Genomic DNA, 20,584 nt, shown 5'->3' on the forward strand with positions numbered 1-20,584 from the left:
GGTAGGACATGTTAATAATTGGGTATTAGCCGATGGTACTAGATTAAGCCCCATGAGTGTAAGAGCTCTGACAAGCATCGTTCTAATCCCAGATACTTTTTAAATTAAAGGATATAAAACGACTAAAGTAAGGGTATACACTGCTATGTATTCAACCTTTTGTTCACATTAGCTTTTTAAAATTTCTCTTAGATCTTTGCAGTGAGCTGGAGAAGAATCACTGCTATAGGACTCAACCTCTTGAGTGACTGCTTTCTTTCAAAGCTTTAGAGTAGATTCATAGCTAGAATAGAATAGCTGTGATCTGGTCACTCGTGACACATACAGTACTCTTGGTAGCCAGATTAGTGTTAAATCACTTAAGAGAAATACAGAAACTTCACATTAATGGACATCTTTTTTTCATATTATTGCAGCCAAGTTCATCAGATTTGCACCTTGAGACCATAATACTTCAGGTTCTTGTTATGTTCAGAAGGCTGTAACATTCGTAGCAAACAGGTCACCTTTAATTTCCTGACAGTTGAATTTTAAAAGCAAGACATATACCAAGTGAGAGAACAACCTTCAGTTAAGCAAGTGGTGCATCAAGTTACAGGTACTTAGCTCTCTTGGGTTGAAAATTAGATGAGAATTGGAACATGGAAAAGGAAATCATGGTTACAAAAGTCGTGAAGCTGATCTTCCTTACAACAGCTACCTTTTTGTTCATCATGTAGTATTTGCTCTTGGACTAGTTGTAGAACTTACTGAGTCCCTTCTGTTGTTCTGAATAGTTGTTTTGCCATCTTGGAAGTTTTGTGACTAGAGAGCCAGGATCAGTTCACTAAATGGAGTCATTTGGATTTTAAATTTTTCACAACCATGGAATATATTTTAAAACACTGGTTGTTAGTTTTCTTATATTTTCCTTTTAGTATCATACCTCAATATGAAGTGTTAAGGTAGAGGAGATAAATTTTTTTATGGCACAGAGAGATTTGGGATATCTGAGTTAACTATTCAAGCATTTTCAAAAAACACTAAGTACAACACAGCACTTTGCTGTGGTTGATAACTTCCCAAGGAACTAATATGCTGCTTAGAAGCTGGGATCCCTATGGTATAATAGAAAGAGCTCTGCACTTCAGTTGTAGTTCTACCATTTAATAACTAACTTCAGAATAGTCATCTAAGCTGAGATTTTCTTCCTCTATAAATTGGTAGTTACGATTCTTTCCTCCCAATGGTTATTTTTACACCTACCAAACAGATCCCTCAAAACTGCTATGTGCAACTGGGCAGACTGAGGAAGGAGAATCACAAGTTCAAGTCCAGCCTGCACTTCACATGCCCCTATCTCAAACTACTTTTTTGAGGGAGGGGGTTGTTTGGTTTATTGAGACAGGGTCTTGCTATGTAGTTCAGGCTGGCCTTGAACTCACAGTGTAGCCCAGGCTGGCCTCGAACTTACAGCAATCCCCCTGCCTCAGCCTCCCAACAATGGGTGTTTTTCTTGAGACAGGGTCTTGCTGTGTGGTTCAAGCTAATACTATGTAGCCCAGCCAGGCTTTGAACTTAACAGCAATCCTCCTGCCTCAACCTCCTGAGTACTGGGATTGCAGGTGTGTACCACCACACCTAGCTCAAACTACAGTTTTTAAAAGGGGCCTGAGAGATGCTCAGTGGTAGTGGTAGTATGCTTGCCAAGTCTGCAAGGCCCTGGATGGAATCCCTAGTACCCCCTCAAAAAACATAAACTAAGGGCTGGGGATATAGTTCAGTGTTCCCTAAGTTTATACCTGATGCAGCCCCAGAAAAAGTGCAATATAAAATGTTGTGATGTAAGGTAGGAATTTTATCTTATGTATTTTTGTATCCAAGAAGCAGTGAATTTAATGACCTCTTGTCTTTTTTTTGTTTTGTTTTAGTTTGGTTTTTGTTTTTTTGAGACAGTGTCTCACTGTGTAGTTCATGCTGTCTTGAACTCAGTATTAGCCCATGCTGGACTTGAAGTCTTGGTGATCCTCCTGCCTCAGCCTCCCAGGAGTTGGGATTATAGGCATACACCACCATACCCAGCAACCTGTCTTAAATAGAAATACTCGGTAAATTTAAAATTTCAAATGGGGCTGAGCGTGTAGCTCAAAAATAGAATGCTTGCCTGGCATGTACAAGTCCCTGGATTTGATGCCCAACACACACACACACACACACACACACACACACTTGATCTCAAACGATAAATCAGTGAATACAGTAGAAAGTAAAAGATTGCCACCACTTCAACCATACTCCCAGAGGGGAATATCAGACATCCTTCCCTTTTCCATACTTAAAAGTATGTTGATATGTAATATGTATCCTGCAACTTTTAAAATTACTTACCATTGGATTCTTTTTTTCTGGACCATTATGATGTTCTTTCCCTGTACATATCTGCACACTATTTCTTTATATAAATGCCATAATCTAGTGATTTGATGAGCTTTTATGTTGTTTCCTTTATAAATATATTTAATGTACTGCATTGTACAGTTGTGTGAATACTTTGATACTTGAATCATTATGAATAATCTATTTTCTTTTTAAAATAGCAAAAAAGAAGAATAAGAAGGGGAAAACTATCTCCCTAACAGACTTTCTGGCTGAGGACGGAGGGACTGGTGGAGGAACCACCTATGTCCCCAAACCAGTCAGCTGGGCTGATGAAACGGATGACCTGGAAGGAGATGGTAAGTTTTCTTTTTTGATCATGCTTGGAATTTCATTATTTCCTAGATAAAAACCTATTTCATGATTCACATCAATGTAACGTGAAAGAATCTTTCTTTGTAGAACTTGAAATCATACGTATTTATGTGTATAAAGTCTTAGGTTTGAGGATTTCATCTCAGGATTAAGCTGTCAGACTTGTCATGGAAACAGAAATGAACATACAAGAGAACGCCATTCTAGGCCTAGCTGCCTTTCCTTTTTCTTTCTCTTTTCTTTTTTTTGAGACAGGGTCTTGCTTTGTGGTCGAGGTGATCCTCCTGCTTCGACCTCCCAAGTGCTAGGATTGCTAGCTTACACCATGACACCCAGCTTCAGCTCTTATCGTGAGACAGGGTTCTCATTGACTTTCTGATGCTGGGCTCAGATTTGTGATCCTCTTGCCTCCACCTCCCATCGTGCTGGGATTCCAGATGTGTGCCTCACCATATCTTTCCTGCTGCAGCATTTTTAATATCTGGCAGTTGGCATGGATTGATCCTCTTATTCTAGAACAGTAGTAAGGGAGATTTCCTCTAATTTCTTTTGTTGGTTCTTCTATTCTAGTTTCAACCACTTGGCACAGTAATGACGATGATGTGTATAGGGCACCTCCAATTGACCGTTCTATCCTTCCCACTGCTCCACGGGCTGCTCGGGAACCCAATATCGACCGGAGCCGTCTTCCCAAATCGCCACCCTACACTGCTTTTCTAGGGAACCTGCCCTATGAAGTGACGGAAGACTCTATTAAGGAATTCTTTAGAGGACTAAATGTAAGTGTAATCATTTTAGGCCATTAACTATATATGTTGGTGTTAGTTATTAAAGTAAACTAATTGTGGAATGGGCAGTTCCTAATTAGGTAAAACAAAATTAGAAATGTAATATATAAACAAAAACAAAGCTGGGGTTAGGGGCAATACACTGAATTCATGGTTCATTTGTTTTGTTTTCAAGAGTTAAATGCAAACGTGAAAATTCAAAGGTATAACAGGGCATAAAATCTCCTCTATGCTGCTCTAGTATTCTTCCTGGAGACACCCAGGTTCTCACATATTCTTTAGAGAGGTTCGTTGTACGTATATTGGCGCTTGTGTGGTCCCAAAAAGGCTTGCAACTGTTTATCTTTACTCCTTCAGATCAGTGCAGTGCGTTTGCCACGTGAGCCCAGCAATCCAGACAGATTGAAAGGTTTTGGTTATGCTGAGTTTGAGGATCTGGATTCCCTGCTCAGTGCCCTGAGTCTCAATGAAGAGGTAAAGCAATTGGGGGCGGAGGGGCTCACAAGGGTGGTATTTATCAATCATACTGATATTTTTTTTTCTCCAGTACTGGGGATTTTGCACTGGGCTATATCCCCAGCCTTTTTTATTTTTGAGACGAGTTCTTCGCATGTTGTTCAAGCTCACCTTGAACTTGACCCTTCTGCCTCAGCCTTCCAGAGTGGTGGGATTCCAGGCATGCTATAGCATACTAGTTGGGTCAATGATTCCCATAGCCACAAAGAAGACGCCGGACTATTTAACATTCAACATCTCTAATAATTCAGAGTCACTTAGATAAATTCTGGGAGAAACCAAACACACTAAGTGCGTAATAAAATCTCATATTAGTTTACTTACTGTTTTGTCTCTGCCTTTATGTCTTTGCTTTTTAAAAAATAGTCGGATTCTATAAAGGCAACCAGAAAAAAAATAATTGGGTGTGATGGCACATTACTGTAATCACTCCTGCATGGGAAGCTGAGACAGGAAGATTACAAATTCAAGACCAGCCCGGACAATTGTATCAACCATGTTTCTAAAACAAAATTTAAGATGGTTGGGGCTGGGGGTATAGCTCAGTGGTAGGGCGTTTGCCCGGCAAGCATATGGTTCTCAGTTTAATCCCTGGTAGAGGTGATGAAGTTAATCAGTTTAGTATTAAAGGGTATTGTCTTCCAGATAGGGATGTGACTCAGTTTTAAAGCACTTGCCTAGCATGTTCAAGACCCTGAATTTGCTCCCCAGCACCAAAGATGGGATGGCATTATCTAATTTTCCAGAGTATTGTAATATGTGTGGGAGGGGTTGTTTTTAATTAAAAAATAATAATTAAAGTTTAGAAAGGATATCATTTGTAATGTGTCTTTCCTAGTAATGCTTTATAGGAGAAATAACTAAACATTCAGTCGTGGTTTGTTTTTTTGTAGTACTGGGGATTGAATCCAGGTCTTCACACATCCTGGGCAAGCAGTCTACCACTGAACTACAGCCTATGCCCTTTTTATTCTTTTAAACTTTGACACACTTACTAAATTGCCTGGGCCAGGCCTGAACTTGTGCTCCTCCTGCCTTAGCCTCACCAGGGTCAGAGATTACAGGCATGCGTCTCTGCACCTGGCTCACCGCTCCTGCTTTTATGCTGCCCATAAATGTTTTCCTATGCGGAGATTGCAAGAAGTTTGTATCTGGGAAGAAAAAAGGCCTCTATTGTTCTCTTCTAGCTCTAGAGACCCCTCGTTGTTTCTTGGAAAGGCACTTCCCTATACCGTAATTCTGTATCAGACCTGCCATTTGACATGATTTTTTTTTTTTTTATAAGTGTGTTTTTTGTTTTTTGTCTTTTTGAGACAGGGTTTCACAGTGCAGTTTAAGCCAGCTGTGAGCTCACTTTGTAGCCCAGGCTGGTCTCGAACTTGCAACGATCCTCCTGCCTCAGCCTCCCGAGTGCTGGGATTACAGGCATGTGCCACCACACCCTGCTCAATTTAACATGATTGAAAAACTTTAAAAAATTTTTTATAATCTCATAGTTGAGTGCTATTATTGTCTGAATAGGAAAAAAAAATTCATTTATTACCTATGTACAAAGAGTTGAGGTTATTCCAGAGTTTTCATTGTTGCATCAGTTTTACGTTTTATATAACTTGGGTGTTTTAAACCAAAATTCATTGTTTTTCAACTGTAGGATTTTATGTACTATGAAATGAAGAAAAACCAGCAGAATTAATTGGGTTCAGTGTATAAATGTTGGATGATTTTGTAGTGGCAAAATACCTTTCCTTTAGCTAACTGGAAATTACTTTTAATTCATTCCACTTGACAGCCTTGGCTGGTGGTTCTGTTCTGTGAAATACGGCTCTGTGTAAAGTTAACTGGCCTGACGCTCACGTAAGGTGAACTTAGATTTGTTAGTTCTAAGAGACTGTTTTAGTTTTCAAGTGTTTATAAAGGGTTCTTTAGGCAACAAATTTGAGAGTGTTGGCTGGAGTGCAGTGTCTTTCCTTTGTCTGCCTCCCTGCGGAGCTTTGCTTCTGCTGTGCCCAGATACTGCTGGTGGCTCGCAGGATTTGCGCATGATGAAGCAGAAGGTGGATTAATACAGTCCTGTGCTCTCAGTCTCTAGGTAACAGGAGAATTCGAGTGGATGTTGCTGATCAAGCACAGGATAAAGGTGAGAAAACAGGAATAAATTTGCTGTTTGACAAAGCAGAAGTGTCCTTGCCCAGGAAATGTTAATAGAGATAAGTGGTAAACCGGCCTAAATTTAGAGTAACTGTTCTCAACCAGGTTTGCTCCTCAGGGGACTTTTGGCGGTGTTTGTGGACATCTGAAGTGAGTGCTACTGATACCCTGTTAGATAATAGATAGAATTGATAGATTAATCCTTGAGATGAAATACCCTGGCTGATCTAATGGATATTAAATCTGTAGTAAATAGCTTAGCTCTCTGGCATATATTGGACACAACAGGGATCTCAGTCATGTATGTTTCAGAAACTCGTGGCCTACATGGATAAGCGATAAACCAGTAGAAATTAATGTGAAGAAAAGAATAACCCAGTTCAGTGGGAGAGTGCGCTTGAGGTCCTGGGGCACCTTCATGATGACAGTATGATGTAGAAAAGAAGTGAGCGTGAAGGTTGGTTATGTGTGAGAGAGACAGAAGCAGGCAGTGGGCAGAGCAAATCTTTTACTTTGTCAACTTGAGTTTTCATTTGTTTGTTTTTACTGTACAGACAGGGATGACCGTTCTTTTGGCCGAGATAGAAATCGAGATTCTGACAAAACAGACACAGACTGGAGGGCCCGTCCTGCCACAGACAGCTTTGACGACTACCCGCCAAGAAGAGGTGATGATAGCTTTGGAGACAGTAAGTCAGTTTCTTCAGTAGTCGCTTTGGTAATGAGACAAAGGTATTATTGTAGAGGATCACGTTAGCAGATAGCAAGTGGGGTACAGTAGATACAGGTACAAGGTCTCCTGTATTGCCCAGGCTGCCCTGAACTCCTCAGCTCAAGCAGTCCTGCCCAGCCTTCCTAGTAGCTGAAACTGTAGGCACATGCCAACACAGCTAACTAAACACTTTTTAACATTCAAAAGAATTGGTAGCTGCCAGAAAAGATTTTAATTTTTTAAAAGGTCCTTCACAGGTAAAGAATAAAATGGACAGGCATTTCTCCATTTTTGTAAAAGTCTTCTTGCCATGTGCCAGACACTGTTCGAGGCTCAAGAGAAAACAGTGACCAGTAAAGTCCTATCTTCACAGGATATTGATTATACTGGAGGAAAAATTTAGGTGGGAAAATATCCCAAAGAGGATTGAGAAGGTCATGGGATACAGTAGGGATGAACTGTACATTTTACATCACCTAAATCTGGCAAAAGGTATGTAAAACACAGGGTAAAATTACAGTCTTACTACAATACATACAAAAAGACAGTACTGTTTATAATGATTTGATAATTAATAGGTGGCTTTTTAAATGACATAAAATGGCATTGCATATGTGTAATGTCAAGGGTAAAATTCAAAACCTATCATGTGGGAGAAATACAAATACATACAAAACTTTAGAAATGATACTGTATAGTGTTAATGCGTAAGTTGTAAAAATATAAAGTAATGTAACCACTGTTATCCCTACTGTCATGGTTGTAGATGGACATTAGGGAATCCCATTATGTGTGTAGCATGAGATACTTCCTATTAGAGAACAGTCCTGCTTAATAAAATGCAGAAGAGCCAGGCATGGTGATGCATGCTTGTAATCCCAGCACTTGGGAGGCTAGGCAGGGGATCACCATGAGTTCAAGGCCAGCCTGAACTATGTAGTGAGCCCCTATCTCCAAGAAAAGAAAACAAAACAAAGAATAAGGTGCAGAAGGAGCGGTGAGGCAGTCAGAAGACAGACTAAATCTACAAGTCTGTGTATGATTTTATGATCGAGTCTTATGTGATTCAGCAAAGCCTTGGGGACGAGTGTACTTTTCAGCATTTATGCAAGACATTCTGTCGTTATCAGGAAGAAATGGCTCTTGAAAGAAAAAGCAGTCAGCCCAAGGGTCCTGTTTTGAGTCAAGGGACATGACTATTTTCTCACCTGACATCTTGAATTTAGAGCAAGCAGGATGGATAACAAGAAAGTGAGTGTGCTGTTGTTATCCAAAGCTGGCCCAAGTCAGCTTTTAGTTAGTGGGAGTTATGCCAGACTATCCCAGAGGTCAGAGGCTCCTACCTCAAGCATTAGGCAGGAAAAAGACAAGTGGGAGGAAGGGGAATAACACTAAATGTTACCATACAATCTCAAGAGCATACTAATGTGCTTCTTAACTGTGGATCTGTGTTACTCTCAGGGAGCTTAAGCTTATAATTTCATTTTATCTAAATCAGGTATTGAGTTTACCTGCCTTTCCGGAAAGTAAAAAACATTTCAAAATAATACATGGAGGGTATTTTGTTTTGTATATGTGTGTTTTGAGACAGGGTCTCACTAAGTAGTCCAGGCTGGACTCAAATTTGCAGTGATCTCCATCAGCCTTCTAAGTGTTGGAGTTACAGATGTTTGCCACCATGCTTGGCATTTTTTTTGTTGTTAGATTTTTTTTTAACTGCATATAGAACACAAACTACATTTCACTGGGGAACCATGTAATGTCTCAATATAGGAACACATCATGTGACGTTTACATCATGTTGAACACAGTTACCCTCTAATCTATCATTTCTTCAAGTAGCTCATTGGGAAGGCCTGGGGTTCAACTGCTAGGACAAGAAGAAGAAAAAAAATCACATCCATGTTATATCCATTCTGACACACGTGTTCCAATAGCATATACAAAGTATGAGTACAGAAAAACAACCAGCAGCCAGGCATCATGGCACATCCTGGTGTAGTCCTAGCCACTGGGAAGGAGACCCAGGCAAGGAGGCTAGGTCTAGTCTGGGTAACACAGTGAGACCTAATCTCTAAAAAAAGAAGTACAGGATCTAGGGATATAACTCAGTGGTGCAGCACCTGGCTGGTAAGCATGAGGTTCTGAGTTCAACTCCTGTACCCCCCAAAAAAGTATAACCTTAACAACGTGGAAAAAAATACAATATTATACCAATCGAGTCTTTGCATTTGTAATTCAGATGACTAAATCCAAAAGTAGTACAGTAGGGAACTCCAGATCTGTTTCCATTAACACTGCAAATGAGATAAGCATGCTCTCTCTCATTACTGCTATTTCTTAATGTCCTGAAAACATTGAGACTGAAACAACACAGGCCTGAAGGTGTGACTCAATATGAAGCACTTTCCTAATATGGGCCTCACCCTGGGTTCAAACCACAGCATCACATGCAAAAAAGTAACTGAAAACAGAAGTGAAATGTAATCCAGAAAAGTTATCATGCTCGCATAATTCATGTACAGAAAAGGTCCCACAAGCATGGAGTTAGCGGCACAGCACTTGCCTAATATGCAGGAGGTGCGGGCTTCTGTCCGGCCTCGGCATAGCACCTACATATGTTTATACAGAGCAAAGTTTCTGAGTGAGTTCATGCACTGAGTGTCACCAGCACGTTGCTTCTAGGAATAGCAGAAAAAAATTGTCCACAGCAGATACAATGACAGCCAGAAACACTCGCCTGGGAGGCTGAGCGAGGAGGATCACAAATCCAAGCCCGGCGTGGACAGCTTACACACTTTAACACAGGGTTTCACTGTGTAGTCCAGGATGGCCTTGGAACTCGTTATCCTCTTGCCTCAGTGCTGGGGTCCTAGAATTATACACATGCGTGCCAGGTGTGGTGGTGCACACCTGTAATCCCAGCACTCGGGACGCTGAGGCACAAGGATTTTGCTATGCATTTGAGGCCAGCCTGGGCTACATAAGCAAGTTTAAAGTCATCCCGGGGAAAAAAAAAAAAAGTCAGCCTGTACTACACAGTGAAACCCCATCTCAAAAAAAAAAATTACACGCATCACCATGCCCAGCCTTTTGTTTTACTTTGGGGTGTAGTGGTGGCAGTGGCTGCTGTTGCTGCTATTGCTATTTTTTTTGTTACTGTTATTGTTGTTAAGTTCAGGCTGTTATTGTTGTATAGTTCAGGCTGGCCTCACACTCGTTGCGTAGCCCAAGCTGGCCTTGAATTCACAGTGATCCTCCTGCGTCAGCCTCCCAAGTGCTGGGATTACAGGCATATAATCCCTGTTTTAGATTCTTTCTTGTATATAATTATTTCATGAACGTTCCTTCAGTTTATAAAATACAAAATGCAAGACAGTGCTCTGACTACTCACATGGAAAAAATTATGATTTCCAAAATAAAATGACTGTTTATTTTGCAGTACAAGGGGTTGAATCCAGGGCTTCATGCATGCTAGGCAGTGCCTGTATCACTGAGCTACCCCACAACCCCTGAAATGATTGTTTGAAAGGCAAGAATCAGCCCAGGATGGTGACTTGATCCCAGTACTTGGAAGCTGAGGCAGGAGGATCGACAAGCAAGAGTTCAAGGCCAGCCTGAGCTATGTGACCCTGTCTCAAAAAAAAAAAAAAAAGATAATAGTCACAAAAATAAGATCCCTGTTTGGTGGGCAGAAATAGTAATCAAATGTTTAAATCTGTTATTAATCATTTCATATTTAGAGATTGCTATTTGTCATGTAAACATGTGGGTTTCAAACTTAGAAAATTGGAAGATCTAGGGGTACAGCTCAGTGGCACAGTGCCTGCCTGGCAAGTGTGAGGCCCTGAATTCGATTCCTGATACAAAAAAAGAGTATGGAAAAACTGGAAGATGTGGCAACAGTCACCTGCTGCTAAATAAATAACAGACTGTCACTTTTATAAATGACTGACTTCACTCAGTCTGCCTCCAGAGCTACTATGTTCCTTTATACAGACTTCTGGCTGTTAGGAGTCTCTGGTATTGATATACTTACGTGTTTGTGTATGTAAAATACAGTTTATAATTACTATTTTCATATGTGCTGTGGAAACACTTAGGTTTTCCGTTTTAGTAGCTATTTTCTACGGGTGCCCTATAGTTTAACCTGCGGCTTGGGTGCTTCACAATTCCATTAGTATAAAGAACATTGCAGTCACTGTCCTTGTGTGTGTGTCTTTATCATACAAGTTAATTTCTCAGGCTAAATTCCTAGAAATTGAATTGTTGGCCCAGTAGGTAGATACAGTTTTTAAGTCTTTTAATAGATAATTGTTTTTTGTTTATTTGGTTTTTTGAGACAGGGTCTCGCTATGCAATTCATGCTGGCCTGGAGCTCACTTTATAGCCCAGGTCTCGAACTCACCGTGATCCCCCTGCCTCAGCCTCCTGAGTGCTGGGATTATAGGCATGCGCCACTATGCCTGGTTTAATATATAATTGTGTTAAAACAACTTTCAAAGTGTACTGTTTTAAATTATGACAAACTGTACAAAAATTGAGTTTGCTTCTGATCTTTGTCAGCAATCAGATACTGCCATGCTGAACGTAGAAAATGATACCCAGTTTCTATTAAGTAATAGTTGATTAATCCTTAGTTAAAATGTTACATACTTTTTTTTTTTCATTTTGTTTGCCTTTCAGATTTGTGGTATGTCTGTTTTCCCATGGTTAGCTTTTATCTTTAACTGGATATCAAATCCAGGAGCATTTTTTTGTCTTTGAGACAGGGTCTCTCTACGTAGTTCAGGCAGGCCTTGAGCTCACTTTGTAGCCCAGGCTAGCCTCGAACTCACAACAATCCTCCTGCCTCAGCCTCCCGAGTACTGGGATTACAAGTGTGCGGCACCATGCCCAGCTTCAGGAGCATTTTGAGGCAGGGTCTCACTAAGCTGCCAAGCAGGGCTTACCATTATCCTGGCTCTTCTCCCAAAGTGCTGGGATTTATAGGCATGTGATACTACACCTAGCTTCACCAGGAAAATTTTTTTAGACAGTGCCTCACTGTGTAGTTCAGGCTGGCCTTGAACTTGAGGCAATCTTCCTGTCTCAGCCTCCTAAGTACTTGTGTTACTATGCCCAGAAATAAGGTTTGTTTTTATAAAAACTAAGACAAACTTGAATAACCGTTCACAAAACAAGATTGATTCACTGGTTACTGTGTTCTTTATTAACATGTGAAAGAAAAAGGGGTGGGGTTACCTGTCTTATTTTTTGTCTAGAGTATCGAGATCGTTATGATTCAGACCGGTACCGTGATGGGTATCGGGATCGGGATGGGTATCGTGATGGCCCACGCCGGGATATGGATCGATATGGAGGCCGAGATCGCTATGATGACCGAGGCAGCAGAGACTACGATAGAGGTAATTGTAACACAGAATTCAGTTTAAAGTACTTTCTCAAAAACTCCTTTTTTTTTGCATTTTCCCTTCTCCTGAGGTTTGATTTTTTTTGTTTGTTTGGTTTTAAGACAAGGTTTCACTGTGCAGTTCCAGCTGGTCTTGAGCTCACTTTGTAGCCCAGATTGCCTCTGACTTGCAGGGATCCTCCTGCCTCAGCCTCCCAAGTACTAGGATTACAAGAGGGTGCCACCATGCCCAGCTTATGTGGTAATTTCAATTTACAGGCTACGATTCCAGAATAGGCAGTGGCAGAAGAGCCTTTGGTAGTGGGTACCGGAGAGATGATGACTACAGAGGAGGAGGAGACCGGTATGAAGACCGATACGACAGACGGGATGATCGACCCTGGGGCTCCAGAGATGATTACTCCCGGGATGATTATAGGCGTGATGACAGAGGTAATCATCTCTGGCTTACTTAGTGGAGTGTGCTAGAAAAATTGAGGGAAAAGTTGGAGTTACAAATTACATTTGTGTTTACTTGAGGGATTTAAAACATAGTTTACATACTATGTGCACCAGAGCGTGTTGGAACATTGGCATAGGATAACATAATAGAAATAAAGCAAAGGTTATGTACTATTTATTCATTCATTTATTTATGAGACAGGGTCTCACTGATTAGTACAGGCTGGCTTTGAATTTACTGTGTAGCCCAGGCTGGCCTCAGATTTGTAGTGATCCTCCCACCTTAGCCTCCCCAGTGCTAGGATTACAGGCATGCGGCACCACGCCCTGCAAAACATACTGTTAAATTTGACTGTTAAATTTGTATCTACAGTACTGTCTCTTATAATTCCCTGAGAAAGGAAGATAAGACTTGAACAACTAATTAATAAACAGTGTGATAACAAAATCCATCAGTCCCATATGGAAATTCTCCTGCATTCAGGACTTTCCTGCTGATAGAGCAGAAGTTTCGGTGTTTCTGGTTTTCTTTTGTTGTTTTGGTTTTTTGTTTCTGGTTTTCTAATACCTTTCATTCTTAAAAGCACTTAGCCATTTCTTCAGTAAAAAAAGCAAAAAAACAATTGGTTTACTGAGCCTTTTCTACCCTGGACTAACAGTGGGCTGAGCGCTTACACAGATACTTTGTAACCTTAAATATTTTATAGTCTGTTCATTTATAGTCACTGCTGCTGCCTTTGTTTGGGACGGTCGGCAGTCGCCTCGTGATGTTTCCCCTGCCTGGCTGCATTCTTCCCACTGGCCCCAGTTGTCTTTGTGGAACGAGAGCTAATGAGGTGGTTTCCCACCTTTTAGACCTTTCTAGTCTCTTCAGTTCCTGAAAGCTCTCCCTTTGCCTGTCAGATACTGGGTCTCCACTGTTTGCCTGCAGTTTCACCATCCTCTTCCACATCCACCCTGCTGCACGCGTGCGAGGCTTTCAGGACTGCTCAAGAGTTACTACTTGGAAGCCTTCACACCTTCACTGAACACAGTCCTAGTCGTATATCTTTCATGTGAATAAGTTATTCTGTATAACCTAGCTTACATATTCTCTTTACCTGACTGTCGCATCAAATTGGGCTTGTTTTTGTTGTTGCTGTTTTTTGAGACAGGGTGTCACTATGTAGTAGTTCAATTCAGAGTGGTCTTGAACTGACCTGTGTAGCCCAGGCTGGTCTCGAACTCGTGGCAGTCCTCCTCCCTCAGCCTCCTGAGTGCTGGGATTACAGGTGTGCACCACCATGCTGGTGAGGCCAGATTCTTGAGCAATATAATTTTTGTTCAGTAATTGATAATAGTTGAAAAACAGTCTTCCCAAGTAAAAGTAATTGTGATAAAATGATTAATTTACCACTTAAGTGTTCGTCATTTTTAGTCTTCCTGACAGTGGTTCCATATTGATGTGGTAGAGGAGAAAAGAGTAATACAACTTGATTATTTAAACTACCCACTTTCTAAGGATCTCTCATCAAGCTTCTCTGCTGGGTAGGCTAACCTGAATCCCATGTAGCATTTCCCAGGAGCCATGTCTGGAAATCAGTTGATCTTTCAGTCGTCAGCTTCTGATTTTAGAGAACTATTACTTAGAGTTTTGTTTAACTTAGGTCCCCCCCAAAGACCCAAACTGAACCTAAAGCCTCGGAGTACTCCTAAGGAAGATGATTCCTCTGCTAGCACCTCCCAGTCCAGTCGAGCAGCTTCTATCTTTGGAGGGGCGAAGCCTGTTGACACGGCTGCTAGAGAAAGAGAAGTGGAAGAACGGCTACAAAAGGAGCAGGAGAAATTGCAGCGTCAGCTGGATGAGCCGAAACTAGAGCGACGGCCTCGGGAGAGGTGAGGTTGTCCTCATCGGGGTGTTTGCGCCTGCGCTTCCAGTGCTGTTCAGTGGGGCTTTGGGAGGAGTTGTGTGGGACAGTTTCACACCACAAAGAACTCCCTGTCCTTGCAGTGTTCCAAAGGCCTGCTGTGCTGTGCCTGTCACAACTACAGTGTAAGAGAGTGAGCACGTTAGGGTTTGTGCATGCTTTTGTAAATAAAGTTTAGCCTTCTGAGAAAAAGTGGCTCGCTCTTGCTGTAGGACAGAGAAAAACCTCACTGTGGTGAGATGGAGTCAAATTTCTGTTGCATTGGCTATATTATGAGATTAATTATAAACTATATTCACTTATTTTCAAATTATTGGGGATAAAATAGAAAATCTTTTATGTTAAATGTAGACTAGAAATTATTTTATATTTGTGTTTACCTGTGAATGTGCTAGTTGTATTTTCTAAGTGTTACTTGAGGGTAGAAGTGTGGTAAAATATTGATAGTTCTTAAGGAACCCTTGTGGGCCACAGGACCCTTCACTGAGCAGGACACACTGTACTCACCGTGAAGTCTCTTTCTGTGCAGGCACCCAAGCTGGCGAAGTGAAGAAACTCAGGAACGGGAAAGGTCAAGGACAGGAAGTGAGTCCTCACAGACTGGGACCTCAGCCCCATCTGGCAGAAGTAAGTCAGACCAGGGTGGGTATCACATTGTTGTTTTCTATAAATTGTCCATAATCAAAGAACGCAGAGACTTTACAATATTAAAGTCCGTTATAAACGCTGAGTTAGTATGAGTTGGTCTGAATTTTCAGTCATTTATTCCCAAAAAGTCTGAGGAATGGCTACAAGAGTAGGCTTGGATAATGTTTGATAATCTTCCACTAAAGAGTATACTTGACTGTTACAGTTGTCCCGTCACTTTATGTGTGTTTATTCAGAGCAGTTAGTAGTAAGCCTGGAGTTCCCAGAGAGCCAGCCTTTTTTGATGTTGTGCATGACTAGAGCAGTGTTCTCAAGAGATGTTACTGTAGACTGCATCATTCCTCAGTGATTACTGCCAGCTCACCAGCGCTTGTAGGGTTTCAGAAACCTGAATGCCTCAGTTGTGGTGTCTCCCTTCCCTTACTGCGATCCAGTGCTTTGACTGCTACTTGAGCATTTCTAAACGAGGATCAAGGCCAGAGTGATTTGGAAATTCATCCAACTGTTGTGGGAGTTTTCTGGAAATAATTTAGACCAGAGTAGTCTCTCACCAACAGGATATAATGACCCTTTTTACAGTTGTGTTGAAGCATGATGTTATTGGGTTGATTTGCATGCCTACTTGTATAGAGCTTGCGCTTAAAATGTACAAGGATTCTGACATACAATAGGTTTCTCTTTTAAGGAGACACTTAGTGCCTGTAAAACACATGCCCCTTGTATGTTTTTGTAAACGTGAGGTTGTTGTGCATGTGTGTTGACCTTCTGGGTTGGTGTTGAGCATGGTTACTGGAGGTTGGGATTTTACCATAGGACTCTTCCCTCCCTTTTCCAAGTAAGGCCATTGGAGCATTAGAAATACAGATAGAAAAGCTGTGTCAGGGTTCCCTAGGACAAACCAGATAACTACCCTTTAAGATAGATGTACAGTTACTGTTTTTCCTATTTCTTTGTGCACCAGTAAAGCTTTTTTCTTAAAATGACATGCGGAAAACACTGGTTTAGGGATAGTTCATCATTGTTTTGGGAGTCAAATTAGGGTCTCTTTTTGGTTTTTCTCTGGTACTGGGAACCAAACTCACGACCTTGCGCTTGCCAGACAGGCGCTTTGCCGCTGAGCTAAATCCGCAGCCCCTAGGGTCTCTATTTAAAAATGATGTTAGAGCCGGGTGTGGTGGCGCACGCCTGTAATCCCAGCACTCGGGAGGCTGAGGCAGGAGGATCATTGCAAGTTCAAGGCCAGCCTGGGCTGCAAAGTGAGCTCAAGGCCAGCCTGAACTGCATAGTGAGACCCTATCTCAAAAAGACAAAAACAACAACAACAACAACAAAAAGCAACTAAAAATGATGTTAGAAGGGGCTGGGGATTTAGCTCAGTGGCACAGCGCCTGCCTGGAAAGTGCAAGGTCGTGAGTTCGATTCCCGGTACCAGGGAAAAAAAAAAAAGAAAAAAAAGATGTTAGAGCCCGGCATTGCTGCACACACCCCTTGGGAGGCTGAGGCAGGAGGCTCACTGCAAGTTCAAGGCCACCCTGGGCTCTACAGAAGTGAGTTCAGTTCCAGCCTGCACTAAATAGAGAGACCCTGTCTTAAAACAAACAGAAGAATAATGATAAATATGGATGCATATGCCACATTTCACTCCTTTATGGTCTAGGTAGATTATTGTGTTACATCTTTGTTTTTCCACCCCGGTAATTTCACCTTTCCATTCTGACTTCACAGATGCCCGAAGGAGAGAGAGTGAGAAATCTCTAGAAAATGAAACCCTCAGTAAGGAGGAAGACTGTCACTCTCCAACTTCTAAGCCTCCCAAACCTGATCAGCCTCTAAAGGTAATGCCAGCCCCTCCACCAAAGGAGAATGCGTGGGTGAAGCGAAGCTCTAACCCTCCTGCTCGATCTCAGAGCTCAGACACAGAGCACCAATCCCCTACAAGGTGAGTCAGCTTGGAACAGCAGCCTGTTGGCCTGGAATTACAAATACCTTGTTAGGATGGAATGTGCCCTATGGAATGTTGACTTTATACAGCATGCTATGGTTCTGTTCTCGTTGTTCTCTTAGTTTACATTCAGTGGTATGCTGGAGCTGGTTTGTTTAGAGCCAGTCGTCAATTTTCTAGAGTTTTGATAGCCAGTTGACATCACTTTGGTGGCTTGAAATTGGCTATGATGGGAGTATTCATGCTATCAAAATCTGCAAACGGTAGAAGTCAGTCTTCCCATCAGCACCCATTGACAGTTTGGCCTTGGGGTCACTTCCCTTAAGTCTTAGGTCTCTAAGTCTTCTCTTACTTATAAAAGAATATTGCTATTTAATTTGCACAGTTGTGACAACTGTAAAAATATTATTATATGACCCTTTTGTTGGTACCAGGAATCAAACTCAGGAGCTTGCACTTGCCAGGCAGGCGCTTATGCCACTGAGCTAATATCCCCGGCCCTATCTGACCCTTATGCATGTGCAAATTACTGCTTTTATTGTCATCTTGTGTTTTAATGTTCCATAACATTAAGTATGGGGTTTCTTGTTTATTTTCTGTAATGCTTACTGCATTTGGAGGATGATCATAAGTTTCTTACCTGTTTTCTCTCTGAAACACCTGATGACTGTTTTCCTTCTAGTGGTGGGGGAAAACTAGCCCCAGTTCAGCTTTCTGAAGAGGGACCGGCAAGGAAAGGTGAGACCATACTATGGGAAATAGGTTTTTATGAAGTTAGAGATCTAAATTAAAAGACACCTAATCTAAAATTCATCTCCTGCAATGCTGGGGATTAAACGCAGGACTTTGTCATGGTGTAGGAAAGGTGTCTACCCAATAATCAAGAAGTCTGTCACATCTTGCACCTACCTGACTTTTGACAGTGCTTTGATTAGCTACATTTTTCTGCCAGTAGAGGGCAGGAGTGTCCTCTTTAGAGAAGAGTGTGGCATACTGCTCTGTCCTGGTAGAACCATTCTTTCAAATCAGGAGCAAATTTGGAAAGAAATTAAGACCTTCAGTCCAAGTTAGAAATGTCATCACCAATATGCCAAGGTTGCTGCAGTCCTTATTTCCAGTCTGCTTTTTAAGATGACCTAATTCTTTTTTGTTTTTTGTATTTTTCTGGTACCAGGAATCGAACTCGTGACCTCACACTTGCCAGGCAGGCACTATGCTGCTGAGCTAAATCCCCAGCCCCAAGATGACCTAATTCTTTAGTGGCGGTTTTTAATGGGATCTATTTGGTTTAGGATTGCTGTATGAAGAGAATATTGGGTCTTTTTGAGACAAGGTCTCACTGTGCAGTTCAGGATGGCCTTGAGCTCACTTTGTAGCCCAGGCTGGCCTCGAACTCAGAACAAGCCTCCTGCCTCAGCCTCCTAAGTGCAGGGGTTACAGGCGTGCACTACCACGCCCAGCAAAACTTAAATCTTTCTCAGCACGTGTAGGCCCAGTATTATTAGCATAAAACAAATCTGAAACATACAGATGGATCATTTCATTTTAATTTTGTTTCTGCATTTCTGCTCAAGCAGATGAAAATAACGGGATGAGTGCCCAAAAAGGCCAAACTGGGAACTCCAGCCGTGGTCCAGGAGATGGAGGGAACAAAGACCACTGGAAGGAGTCGGATAGGTATGCATGGATTCTTTCTTATTTGTAAGTCCTTTATCTGATGTTAGATGCGTGGGTCTTCGTAATTAGGAATTTCTTGATTCTCTAAGCACCACCAGATCTTTTACTGTAAAAAAAACTGAAGTCAGCAGATACAGACGGTTCCATTTGGAGAATCTGGAAATAACATAGTGCCCGAGAGCACAGACTGCTGAGGGGAGGTGCCTGTTCCGTGCCTCAAAAGTGCACCTGTGCCGTGTGCTTTGGAGGAGCCCCTCCAGAGATGGGGTTTTCTGTTTAAATCTGCAGGAAAGATGGCAAAAAGGATCAAGACTCTAGATCTGCACCTGAGCCAAAGAAACCTGAGGAAAATCCAGCCTCCGTGAGTGTTACAGGCTTGGCTCTCCGGCTTCTCTTGCTGACTCTTGCCATTGGACCCCCTCTTCACATTTGGGACTGCAGAGTGGCTGAAAATAAGGCAGACATGTTTCTTCAGACCAGTGAAGGAAGTGTAGATTAGGTTTTTTACCTCAGTGCCACCTTTCTTCACTCTTACTCCTCTGTAAGGTTAAAAAGTAACATACGGCTGACCCTCGCCCTGACCACTCTGGAAAATGCAGGGAGCAAGCATGTGGGCATAGTCTGAACTATTGTCCCTCTTTAGTCTCTTTGTTATGGGTTGGGGATTGAAGCAGTGTCTTGCTATGTAGTGCAGGCTGGCTGTAAACTCACTTTGTAGCCCAGGGTAGCCTTGAATTCATGGTGACACTCCTGCCTCAGCCTCCTAGGTGCTGGGATTACAGGTGTGCACTGCCACACCCAGCTGTTTTTACATTTTTTGATGTGAGAATCCAAGACCTTCATTCTCTTCTTGCTCTCATCTTTTATAGAAGTTCAGTTCTGCAAGCAAGTACGCTGCTCTCTCCATGGATGGTGAAGATGAAAACGAGGGAGAAGACTACACTGAATAGACCTCCACATCTTGTGCTTTCTCCTAGTCTTTCTCCACCCTGGAACATTCGAGAGCAAATCAAACCTCTATCCAGTCAAGGCAAAATAAAACTCACCATCTCCTGGAGACCTTTCTTAACTTTTTTTTAAGAAATGAAATTCTTTTGCATGCTGCTGCAGCCTTTAAAGTATTGAAATAACCGGAGAATCGCCAATATAGCCAGAGAGACAGAGACTACAGCTTTTTATGGCAAAGTTGTGGTGTATTCTTAGGATGCCATGCAGTTGCCTGTGTGATTCATGCCTAGGGGCCTCCATTAGCAGAAATGATAATGGCAGTGATATGATGTCTGGAGTGGTTAAGCAGTAGGGGAGGGATAAGGAACAGTGAGATTTCTACCTTTTCATTCTTACCGTGTTGTGGCATATATGAATTCTCAAGCATTATCTGAATAAATTTTCCATCCTTGGAAAGGTAGATTTACTCTTTCAAATTGTTTGTCTCCAGGAGGCTGCCAGCCCTTCCTCTTACTTTAATTCTGAGTTGTTGGGGCCAGCCTAGGGGAAATTACTTTATTTGTTACCCCCCAGGGGGGTAGTTGGGAGTGTGTCTGCAGGCCACTGAAGAATATGATTGCTTGGGGACCAAAATAATGGGGAAATTGTGCTTCGAAAAGCGCTTTGGGGAGGTGACGGGATTGCTTTGCACGAGGTAGTAGGAGAAATGGTAC

The 20,584-nt window shown here is 41.9% G+C and overlaps 1 protein-coding gene across 3 annotated transcripts in view; it reads left to right on the forward strand.

The window, feature by feature from the left end:
- Eif4b (eukaryotic translation initiation factor 4B) overlaps positions 1-20,331 on the forward strand; it is a 29,210-nt gene extending 8,879 nt beyond the window's left edge. The window contains exons 2-15 of one of the 3 annotated variants that reach the window (XM_005397137.2): positions 2,577-2,714; positions 3,301-3,509; positions 3,876-3,992; positions 6,117-6,171; positions 6,737-6,871; positions 12,160-12,303; positions 12,567-12,740; positions 14,396-14,624; positions 15,186-15,298; positions 17,030-17,243; positions 17,929-17,984; positions 18,821-18,923; positions 19,212-19,284; positions 19,793-20,331. In XM_005397137.2, the coding sequence (XP_005397194.1) occupies positions 2,577-2,714; positions 3,301-3,509; positions 3,876-3,992; positions 6,117-6,171; positions 6,737-6,871; positions 12,160-12,303; positions 12,567-12,740; positions 14,396-14,624; positions 15,186-15,298; positions 17,030-17,243; positions 17,929-17,984; positions 18,821-18,923; positions 19,212-19,284; positions 19,793-19,873 (1,841 nt within the window). In that variant the 3' untranslated portion in view covers positions 19,874-20,331. The remainder of the gene's footprint in view (positions 1-2,576; positions 2,715-3,300; positions 3,510-3,875; positions 3,993-6,116; positions 6,172-6,736; positions 6,872-12,159; positions 12,304-12,566; positions 12,741-14,395; positions 14,625-15,185; positions 15,299-17,029; positions 17,244-17,928; positions 17,985-18,820; positions 18,924-19,211; positions 19,285-19,792) is intronic. The other 2 variants (XM_005397139.2, XM_005397140.2) reach the window with 2 other exon arrangements.
- The last annotated feature ends 253 nt before the right edge of the window (positions 20,332-20,584 follow it).

This window comes from Chinchilla lanigera, unplaced genomic scaffold (genome assembly GCF_000276665.1).
Source record: "Chinchilla lanigera isolate Chin_1 unplaced genomic scaffold, ChiLan1.0 scaffold00057, whole genome shotgun sequence".
NCBI lineage: Eukaryota > Metazoa > Chordata > Mammalia > Rodentia > Chinchillidae > Chinchilla > Chinchilla lanigera.